The 11,283-nt window shown below is 50.0% G+C and overlaps 1 protein-coding gene across 1 annotated transcript in view; it reads right to left on the bottom strand.

Annotated features, from left to right (window-relative positions):
- Positions 1 to 4,064: 4,064 nt before the first annotated feature.
- The window catches only part of C1QL1 (complement component 1, q subcomponent-like 1), a 20,558-nt gene continuing 13,339 nt past the window's right edge, over positions 4,065 to 11,283 (bottom strand). The window contains exons 7-8 of the mRNA XM_006897879.1: positions 10,853 to 11,281; positions 4,065 to 4,244 (exon numbers count right to left, since the gene is read on the bottom strand). Coding sequence (XP_006897941.1) covers positions 4,065 to 4,244; positions 10,853 to 11,281 — 609 coding nt within the window. The remainder of the gene's footprint in view (positions 4,245 to 10,852; positions 11,282 to 11,283) is intronic.

Below are 11,283 nucleotides of genomic sequence, written 5' to 3'. Positions count from 1 at the left end.
CATCTCACATACTTTGAACATGTTACCAGGAGGGGCTTATCCTTAGAGAAAGACATCTCGCTTGGAAAAGTAGAGGGTCCGTGAAGGAGAGGAAGACACTCCACAAGATGAAACAGTGACGGCAATGAAGGGCTCGAGCACCAGATGAGGCAAGGTTGCACTGTGTGTGCACAGGGTCGTTACGAGTCGAAGCCAACTTGACGTTACCTAATAACAACAAATGACAGCCTGTGACTGTCATGGTCTCAGAGACAGGAGGGAAGGGAGGCAGTGGCAGGTCAGGGACACCTAGTGTGCTATCACCAAGGTGAAGGGCTTCTTGGGTTCAAGTGTAACCTCAGATCTGTGTCCTATTAAGCAAGATATTTAACTTCTCTGAAGAAGGGAGCCTTTGGGTCACACAAGACAGTTCATGTACGTGGCTACTAAATAAAAATTGAAAGTTTTAGTCCGTCCAAAGGCATCTAGAAAGAAAGGCTAGGAGATGAGATCTAAGTCTGAAAACTCAGCCACTGAAAATGGTGGGGTACAGATGGGTTTGCCATGAGAATGAATGACAACTAGTTGGTTGGTTAGGGAGCTCTGGTGGCCTAGTGGTAAGGAGCTGCGCTTCAGTCCCAAAGGCGTGTGGTTTGAATCCACCTGCTGCTCCATGAGAGAACTCTCCTCTTGTCTCTGAAAACCCATTGGAGAGTTAGCTATGGGTCAGTTCTGACTTGATGGTACACATTTCCAACAGTTCGTTGGTGAGATGAATAAATTTCTGCTCCAACAATCTGAGTGTTGTTGGAGACTTGTATGATGACATCTGAAAATATTTTGCAAACTTGAAAGTTTATAAATAAGAAAAGCTTTGTGGATTAAACAGAGACCTAGATTTTGTCTCATAGTTGATCCTGCTTGACAGGGTAGAAACCTCTCATCTAGGGTTTCCTATGTTATAAACTTTGTGGTAGCAGACCATCGTGACTTTCTCTCAGAGTTGTTGGGTGAGTTTAAACTGGCAACCTTTGGTGGGCAACTGAGTGCCATTAGGTCACTTAACTGTATACCTTGTGTCTCTTTAATCCACAATCAAGTGAGATAAGTCTTGTTAATTTACATGTCATGGGTGAGAAAACTGAGGCCCAGAAAAGTAATGGATCAAGATCAAGTAGTTTCTAGCGAAAAACTTATTCCTTCATTGTGGCCACTAACCCAGAACTGAATTTGAGAGCTTGACTTGCCAAGATCATGTACAATGACACTGGGTCAAGTATCTAAGCCTCCTTGTTTAAAGCTCATTGGAATGCTAAAGTCACTGTCAGGGTTGAGGAAAAAAATATTATTTCCACTGTGGAAGATGGTAAGTGGGCTTCTCTCCATTCTAACTGCCCACGATCATTTTGGGGCTGTGCTGGGCATTGAGCACCCCCCCCCTTTTTTTTTCTCTGTGTGTGTGTGTGTGTGTGTGTGTGTGTGTGTGTGCCATTAGATCTAACTGGTACAGGAGGAGATTGCCCCTCCTTCTCCAGAAGAGCATCTAGTGGATTCAAACCACATACTTCTGGGATCATTGAGTCCTATTGAAGGTTGAATTATACCCCCTAAAAGATAAACTGAAGTTCTTGATACCTGTGGATTTGACCTTGTTTAGAAACAGGGTCTTTAAAGATGTTATCAGTTAAATTAGGATGAGGTCATCCTGGAGTAGGGTAGTTCTTACATCAAGAGAAGAGACACAGAGGGAAGACAGTATGTGAAGACAGAAGCTAACAGTGGACTGGCACGTCTATAGGGGACACTGAAGATTGCCAGGAGTCACCAGAAACCAGGAAAAGGCAGGAGAGGCTCCCCTAGGACCTTCAGAGGAAGTGTGGTCCTGCTGCTGGTGCCTTCATTTCAGATTTATGCCTGTTGTGAGACAATATACATTTCTGCTGTTTTAAGTCACCCAGTCTGTGATGCCTCGTTACTAATGCTAGAACACTAATACAGGCCTCTTGACTCACTTCTCCTGGAGCAGCTCTGACTCTGGCACCTGGCTCCCCCTGACCATGGAAGATCCCACTGGACTGCAGCTCAGTGGGGAGCAGAGATGCTGTGAGATCCCTCTGGGCCTCACAATGGGGCAGTTAGACTACATGAACATCAGGATCCGTCATGGGAGGGTGATCCGGGCTTTCAAAGAGTGGACCTCAGCCAGTGTCCAGTCTCTGCACTTCATCCTCTCATCCATTTCAGGCCCAGCGAGTGAATAATTCCCCTGCAAATTCTTCAATCTGAAAGTGTAACCTCTTGCTGTCAGAGGGAATTCAGGGGTTGCAAATGCATTTTAACGTTAGTCTGAACAAACTGAGTATGAAAGGGGAATTTGCAGCAAAATACTATTGATCTCTTTTCAACAGTAATTCACATCTTTTGGGTGTTAGCTGGGATTGTAGATTCTCTCCCCCACCCCCAGCCCTGACCCCATCTCAGGTAAATAATTTACATCTTGCAACTCCATTTCTTCACTGCAGTCTCCCCTTGCCATCTGAGCTGAAAATGACTTGTCTTCCTGGGATCAATCTGCGTCCCAGAGAGAGAGAGGAAAAAAATACAGTTAAGTCAGACTTGGTGGCAGCCTAGCCCCCTGCCTCCTTCTCCTGAATACCACCTACTGCTCCCTTTCTCTTTTTTTTTTTTTTTTTTGAGTGCTATTGGACAAACTCCATCCTTGGGCCGGGCCTGTGCCTGCAGCTATGCAAGATTGAGGTGAGTCTCTGCTGAACCCAGAAGTTGAACTGAGCCCCCTTCCTAGGAGTAAAAAGCCCTCTGGTGACATGTATGGGGCAGGTGGGCCTGGAGTCAGCCCTGGTGATGACAACGGATGGGTGGTCAGGGAGATGTGCATGGTTTCTCTGGGCCTCGCCTGTCAGAAGTTGTAACCTCTGATCTGGACCTTCAGCGTGGTTTCTGGTCACTTGGACTATAAGCAAGTCTTCAGGGATTCAGTCAGGAAGGCAGTAGAGGGGAAGGATTTGAGGTTGGGTGAGGATGGAGGGAGGAGCCCCAATGGCACACTAGGTTGTGCTGCTAACAAGGATTCACAGCAAAAATGTTGGACTCCTAACCAAAGGCCTGGCAGTCAAATCCACCAGCCAGAGAAAGACAAGGAAGTCTCCTTTATATTTATGGCCTCAGTGCTCACTTTGGCTGCACATATACTAAAACTGGAACGATACAGAGATTAGCATGGCGTCTGCACAAGGATGACACGCAAATTCATGAAGCATTTCATATTAAAAAAAATTATGGCTTCAGAAGCCCAGTGGAGGATTGTCACAGCCCTACTCCATGGCAGTGGGTCTGAGTTTGTGAATGGGGGGGGAGCTCAGAAATAGTCAAGATGGTCCCACTAGAATGAAGAGAGAAGCAGCAGCAGTCTCAAGGCAGGGTCTTAGCTCTATGCTTGGTTCTTGTCCATTTTTGTGGTTGGGTTTTTTTTTTTTTTTAAAAAAAAAACCATCAACCTCATCCCTACCTCAGGCCTATTGAGAGGCCTGCTTCTCTGTTCCCACTTAGGTCTTTCCTTTTAAAGCCAGTTTTTTGCAGCAGGAGGGGGGAAGATCCACATGCCACTACCTCAGCCTCTTGGTTCCATTTCCCTCCTGCAGCCCCTCACTAAGGGTACAGACAGAAACTCCGTGGGAAGTGCTTTTATTATAGCTTTGGTCAGATGGGGCGCAGCTAGGGCTTTGGGGGGTGATGAGCAGCTTTCCGGCCCCCAAACCACCCCTCCCCAGGTGGCACCGCCCTGGCGCAGGGAAGCCACCTGCCACCATGACCTCTTCCCGGGCTGGGGCGGGCTGCCCGGTAGAGAGGGTCAGTAAACAGTCCTATTGTACAAATATACAGCGCGGGCTGGGGTGGGAGGGGCAGATCAAGCCGGCTCCTGGGGACGGCTCTGCAGGTGGGCCTAGCTGTGACACAGCCACGAAGGACCAGGTCCAGGCAGCGACAAGTGGGTTGGGGACAGGCCATCCTCTGCTCCCACCGGAAGACAGCCTCCGGAGGGGACTAGGAAGGGTAGAAGGGGACGCTCAGTCGGAGTAGATGATGAAGCCAGAGAACGTGCTGTATTTGTTGCTGTTGCCACCATGGGCTTTGCCTCCGTCGAGCTTGATGAAGACCTCGTCACCTGCGTCCAGGTGCAGGATCACGCTGTTGCTGGCGTAATCGTAGTTCTGGTCAGCATCCTGGGCAATGGCACTGGCCCGCACCTGTGGAGGGATGGGGGGCAGAGGAGGAGGGGAGTAGTGTGGGGGTGGAAGGTAGGGAGAGGGGCGAGAGAAGCATGTCAGGGAGAGATGGGGGGCTGTTAAAGGTGAGGCCCCAAAACCTGGCCACTGTCCCTTCACTCCTTCCCACCCCCAGATCTTTTCCAATCATAACTTGTATTTGGGGAAGGGTATTAATGGAGACACGGGATCCTCAGGCAGGTTTAATGATGGCTGGAATTTGGAGTCCATCCTGGGAAGGAAGCCTTGCAGGATGCCCCAGCATGGAAGTACCTTCCAGGCAGAGAAAGATTCTCTGGAGCCACAGGGCATGAGAGCCACGCCTTCTCATCATTCCTTCCTCTGCTTTAATTGCCTGCCATCCTCTCTCTACTTTAATACTAATATTTCAGCTATACCTACCCTCTTACAGCCCTGGATACACATAGGAACTAAGGGGGTGGGGGGAATCATCATAGTTCAAGTGGCTGGACCGCTAAAAGACAAAACCAGGACCAAGTCTTCAGGTTCCTCGTCAGAAGTTCATTGCAGACCCTCTCACAGCCATCTACCCACCCACAAAGCTTTCCTTCCCCTCTCCAGGTTCAGACAAGACCTAGGGGTTAGCCTCTGAGAATCAAACACCAAAAGCTAAATGAAAAACCTAATCCATTCCTGCTGGATCGATTTGACTCACTGTGGGCCTGTAGGACAGAACAGAACTAAGCTAATAATGTTTCTAAGGAGACCCTGTAGAGCAGGCTAGAACCTGCCCCTCAGGTGTTTAAGGCTGTAAACCTTCACAGAAGTAGACAGCCTCCTCTCTCTTCCGGGGAGCACTGTTCCATAAGGTTTCCAAAACTAAATCTCCATGGAGACAAACGGCCACATCTTTCTCCCATTAAACAGCTGGTGGGTTCGAACCCCTGACCTCTCTCTTTGATTAGCAGCCAAGTTTCTTAACCACTGAATCATCAGCTGTTGCTATCTATACCTGTGACTATTACCCAACTCTTCTCTAAGTGGATTTCTAACTTCTGTCTCATTCCAGGAGGGTAGAAAGAAACCAGAGGGAAGAGAGGAACTCCAAACATCCATCTCTGTGATCTTCATCTGCTCTGATATCCTGACCCTGAAGGGGAAGGGGGGACAGCCAGGACATTGGGGAGGAGAGTGCCAACATCTGGGTATGATCCCTGCTGTCATTTTGGGGCTTCAACTAGAATCAGGGCATTCCCTCCTGGCATCCTTTTCTAAGGGAGCCCTGGTGGTGTAGCAACATATGAGATTGCTAAACAAAAGGTTGGCAGTTCAAATCCACAGTCACTCGGAAGGAGAAAGATGGGCAGTCTCAGCCTTAGAAACCTGATGGAGGGTCGCTATGAGTCAAGGTCCACTCGGCAGTGGTGGGACTCCTTGCTAACAGCTGAGGTCACTCAGTGCCTGGCCTTGGGATCTAGACTTCCCCAGGATGATCTGGGTAGAAAATAGAAGAGAGGAATCATATCCAGGGTGTCTTCTTCTTGGAGGAGGAATGAATTGAATGAGGCCTATCAGCAGGGTTCTCAAAGACCCCTTCTCCATCCTGCCCCTCTCCAGCAGCTTCTCCAAAGGCTGATAATCTGGGTTAGAGCAGATCAAATTAGGAGTGGGGCCCAGCCTCCGTCCTGGGCAGGAGGCAGACGTGCCAATCAACCGTGCCAACGCTGACTCAGCAGCAATTCTTAAAAAAACCCCCAACATATTTGTGTGCAATCTGCCATTTAATGCCCAAATCTCTCCAGGCCCTTTGCTCCTCTCTCTCTCCTCTCAACAGCTTCTTCCCTAGCCTAGGAAAGAAGTGTTTGGGTATTTACCTGGGGAAACTCCTGGGCTAGCTAAGATCCACTAAAAGACCTCATTGCTATTGATTCTGACTTCCAGTGACCCTCTGTTGGATTTCCCAGGCTGGAAATCTTAACAGGAGAAGATGCCCATCTTTCTTCCATAGAGCCGCTGTGGACTTGAACTGGTAGTCTTTTGGTTAGCAGCCCAACATGTCACAAGTACACCACCAGGGCTCCCTGGTCCCATGAAAGGAAAAGTGATAATATGAAAAGATGATGCTGTCTGTCAATGAGCTCAGTTCCTCTCTCTAGAAAATGGAGGAAGAGATGCTGTGCGCCACTCTCATGTCTGTGAAAGCTTTGATAGTGAAGAAAATGAAAACTTGATGGAGTTTTGAGCTACCAGGAAAAAGCTGAAAGCGAGCAGCTGACTTCGGTATTGTTCCCTGGGCCCTAATCCTGGTAGTATTTATTACTACACATGCATTTCATTATCTTTGCTAATAAATTACCACTAATAACAATTATTTTTATTACCCAGATTAATTTAGCCTTAACTCATTAGAACAGTGTGCTCTTTAATAACCAAATTCATTACAATGCAGTCATCTGTCATCAGGAATCTCCCAGTGATGTGACAGGCATCAGGATTGTTATGCTTATGTTTATTATTTATTCATCACCATGATTGTTGCTGTAATTATCCTAATTATCCACTGAGGCAGGGAGAATTTATGTCCTTCCATCCTTAGATGGTGGGGGATCTGGGAATAGAACCCATGGGTCCTAATTCTCTGCCCAAGACTGGAAGCAGTTGAGGCATTCAGCTCTCGGTGGGAACCAAAGGGAGGTCTGAGGAATTAAGGATGCCATGAATGCAGTAAAGTCTGAGATTTGTCATGAGGAAATCACTTCCTGTGGGGCTGTCAGGAAGGGAACTGAGGCCATGATCTGAGCAGGAGCCTAGAGTGGGGTGAGAATACAGGGAAAGAGCTGGAACATGCAGATCAATGCTCGGCCTGGGATATGAAGGCCTGGCTCCTTGGGCAGCCAACCTGGGTCAAGGAAAGGCTTCCTGGGCCTCTACTGTGCCTGACGGGAGTTCTTGGGAGGTTCTCAGCTGCTAACATTCAGGCAGCACCATGAAACAGAATTAACTTGAGGGAAATTATTAGGGTCTGAACGCCAAGGCCCGTACTTGGTGCTGTAAAAGCATCAGGGGTCAGGGAGGCTATCAGAGGAACTATCTTCCGTCACCAGTAGATGATGGCTGATCTCGTTAGGCCTGTATATTGCGGCCCCACAACCTCTTGCCTTTACTAGACACAGCTTCTGTTTCCCAATTCCCTGAATTTCCCTCTTTCCCCCCACTACTGTAGCATTTATTGTAGTTTAGGTAAAAATCTAAAGAGCAAGTTAGTTTCCTATTCAACAATTCATACACATTTAAGTTTGTGACATTAATTACAATCCCCTCAGTGTAACATTACTCTTCTCACTTCTTCCCTACATTCCCCAGATCCATTTGCTTATCTTTCCTACCTTCTGAGCTTTGTTTTGGGGTATATGCTGCCTCTGATCTCATACATAAAGGGGAGTATATTCCTCATTGGCATTACTATTTAATTTATAGGCTTGTCTGGTTTTGGAGGGTTTTTTTGCTGAAAGATGTTCTCCAGGAGTGGGTTCAGCTTCTTGTTCATTTTTAATATTCATTTTCCCACAGGTCCCTTCTCCTAGTGAGGAGCATCCTAGGCATAGGCCTGGCCCGTTTCTACTCCCTTCAAAGGCCAGAGGAACAATTCTGTACTCTCCTTCACCTATCTCACCTGCCAGCAACGCACCTCAGCGGGCACTACCCCTAAGCTAACACTCCTTCCTCAGGCCTCACCAAGCCTTAATGACTAGGAATTGATGCCAGTGACTTTGGGGTGATGACACAGAGCTATCCCTGGGAGAGAGTGCAACTAGGGAGTGTTGGCCTTAAATAAAGAAGGGAAAGGGCTCAGCACCAGACACAAAGGTGGTGACCCACGCAATCTTGGCCTGGGAAAGGTCACAGCCAGATGTGGCTGTGCCTTTTTCCTGCTGGAAGAAATACTGGAAGCCTCTTGGCAGGCAGAAAGCCAGGGAGGAAAAGCAGGGGAGGGAAACACAAGGCCAAGGTCACTCTTATTCCCGAGGGCATGAAAATGAAAGCCTCTCTCCTTCATTCCCATTCATTGCCCCAAACTCATGCTTCTGAGCTGATTTCAACTCATGGTGACTATAGGGTTTCTGAAGCTGTAAATCTTGCTGGAGAGAACGCCCAGCTTTTTATTAACCTACAGAGTGGTTGGTAGATTTGAACTGCTGATCTTTTGATTTGCAGTCCAAGGCATAGATCCTTATCTATTGTCCAGTCCTGTCGTTTCTCCTCTGCTCAATAGGATGTCACGGTGCACCTATTATCCAACTAACCCAATACTTTTCTCCCTACCCAATTCCACATCTCACCACAGGACCTGGTTCATCGTCCCCTGCCCCTGCCCCTGCCCCACTCTCACATACAGGACAGCCTGGCCTGGGGGCACACCCAATTCCACATCTCACCATGGGACCTAGGTTCACATCCCCTGCCCCATCCTCACATACAGGACAGCCTGGGCCAGGGGCAGGCCCCATGGAATCACTGGCTCAGCTACCACCTTTGCATTGTCCATTGGGCCCCCTGCCCACATTCAGAGCATGTTACTGTCTGGTTACCACAGTCTCCCTTGCACAGATAACAGGTTCCAAGAGGTTGAGTAGACTGGGCCTCTGATGTCAAACCAACTTCCAAATTTGACTCCTAGTAGGGGCTCAATGCAAATGTGTGTAATGACAAGTGGGATTAAGTGACTTTTGGGGGCAATAAGAAATAAGTCATATAGAATGTATTTGGGGAGTGGAAAGGTAAACTGTCTAAGTAACCATATGAAAATACTGGATCTGTGAACAGGGAGTTAAGCCATTTCCTTATTCTGACGGGCCTAACTCTGGCAACATCCTTCATCAGGCTCTGTTCTACCTAATGAGATCAAAGAGGGGGGTTTTGCATTTTGTTTCACCTTGAAGCTAGTATCCCACTCTTACTCTCTCTCTCTCTCTCACACACACACACACACACACACTCATTCTTGAGATCTCTGATGGCTTTTGTTCTTGGGCCCTGCAGATCTCCCAAGATGGAATATAGGATTCAGAGCCTAAGGATTGGTTGATGATCTCATTATCCAGGCAAACTGGGACCCCAGGTCTTGAACCTTCAGCAGTGGTGCCAACCCAAACTTGGCTTGGAAGAGGAAGAAATCCCATTGATGAAGGTGACATTGATGCATCCCTTATTGGTAATTAATAAAGAGAACCAAGGGGCTGACTGCAGAATGCACCCTCGCAGGATGCTGAGGCCTCACATTTGATCAGGAACCAAGGACAAAGAGGAGAGATACTGGGAGGTCTGAGAGACACAAGTGGTAGAGAGAGCAGATTCAAGGAATAGAACAGCAGAGAGTCAGATCCAAGAGAAAGAGGTCACTAACCCGGGGAGGGATGGACAGTAATAGCAGACACAGAGGGGAAAGATCCAGGAAAGAGCCCTGGAGGTGGAAAAAGAGACAAGGGAAAGGCTGAAGCCAGCAAGGGCAGCAAACAAGGGAGAGGGAGGAGGGGCAGACAGACCTGCCAGCGCCAAAGGCTTTGGCTGATCCCTCAGTGCCTACCCACTCTACCCCACGCCCACCCTTGAAATCCCACAGGTTAGCCTGGGGTCGTGCCGTGATCCGGAGGGTTCGAATCGGTCGCTGGGTCTCCATTCCACCAGCTCAGTTTGAATTCTGACCCATCAAGGCTCCCTGTATTACACAGAACATATAGGCTGACCACGCCCCCAGGGACCGAGGGCACCTCGGATTGGGAACACTGAGGGCAAAGAGGGAGCTTAACAAAGTTATCTCTGGAAGTAGGACTGGGTCGAGGTTAGCTCCCCAGCTTTTGGCCGCTTTTCCCAGGAGAGCGGCCGCGTACTCGCCAGTAGTCACTCACACCGGAGTCCCCTAGCAGCCAGCGTGAGCGCTTCAGTCCTGGGGTGGGGGCGGGGAAACGAAAAGCTACCCCAACATTCTAGGAGGCTGGAGGGGTTGGATCAGGGAGACCAAGAGAAGAGGGAGTTTCCTCCTTTTCGAGCTGCCTTTAAAGGAAAAACTTTTCCCCTGAGGCGGCCACTAGGTAGCTCCGACAGAAGGGAGGGACTGCGCAGTGCTGGCTTTCGCCAAAGGTGTCAGATGGGCTCAGTGGCCCCTACCCGAGGGCGGCGGATGTATGTCTAGCCCGCCAGGCTCTGCCTTTGTACCCGAACCTCTTCTACTGACAGCTCTCCGCTTGTGCGGTCAGCCGCGCACTGGAGCGCCCGAGGACCCCGAGACTCCTCTTCCCGCTCGCTGAGCCCATCTTTGGTCTCTCTATCGCCCACTGACACGAGCTTGAACCCCACCTCCCTAGTATCAAGCCCCTAAGGGCCAGTCTGCGCTCGCGAGAGCCTTCCACTCCAATGACTTGAGCTAAATAACCGCATTTCCTACCTCCCATACCCTGCAGCATTACCGTGGAGTTGGGGATGTTGGCCGACTCTCATCACCCCCGCAGGTGATGCCTAAGTGGGGCCGCTATGGGATCTCCACCTGCGCGCGCCCGCCAAGTTCGAACCGGTAACCTATCTGGCCGGGACGCCTTGCCCCCAGGCCGGCCCCAAGCCCCCGCCGGGCCCACCTGGCCGTTCTTGCAGAGGTCCGCCCACATACTGGTGCCGTCGCCGCCGCGCATGAGGACATGGTAGGTGAAAAAGTAGGTGCCAGGAATGTTGCACGTAAACTTGCCGCTGGCCGCGTCGTAATTGTTGCCTAGGTTGGTGACCACGTCGTCGAACTTAAGCACCTCGTAACCCTCGTGGGGGTTCTTGAGGCCGGCGTAGAAAGCCACGCGCGGCACCGTGGTGTAGGTGGCCGTGCTGATGGCACCGCTGCCTCCCGCGCCTGGCAGCCCGGGGGGCCCTGGCTTGCCGGTCTCACCCTTCTCCCCTGGGGGCCCCACTGGGCCCGGAGGACCCGGGTCCCCTGGAGGTCCAGGGGGGCCCGGCTTGCCGGTGCGGCCCGGCTTCCCCTGGGGGCCCTGCACCAGCGTGGAGGGCGGGGGCGCGCCGC

Source organism: Elephantulus edwardii, unplaced genomic scaffold (assembly GCF_000299155.1).
Source record: "Elephantulus edwardii isolate Elephantulus edwardi_28Jun2011 unplaced genomic scaffold, EleEdw1.0 scaffold00216, whole genome shotgun sequence".
NCBI classification, from domain to species: domain Eukaryota; kingdom Metazoa; phylum Chordata; class Mammalia; order Macroscelidea; family Macroscelididae; genus Elephantulus; species Elephantulus edwardii.
Note: the sequence above shows the minus strand (reverse complement) of the source record. Positions and strands in the feature narration are given on the sequence as shown.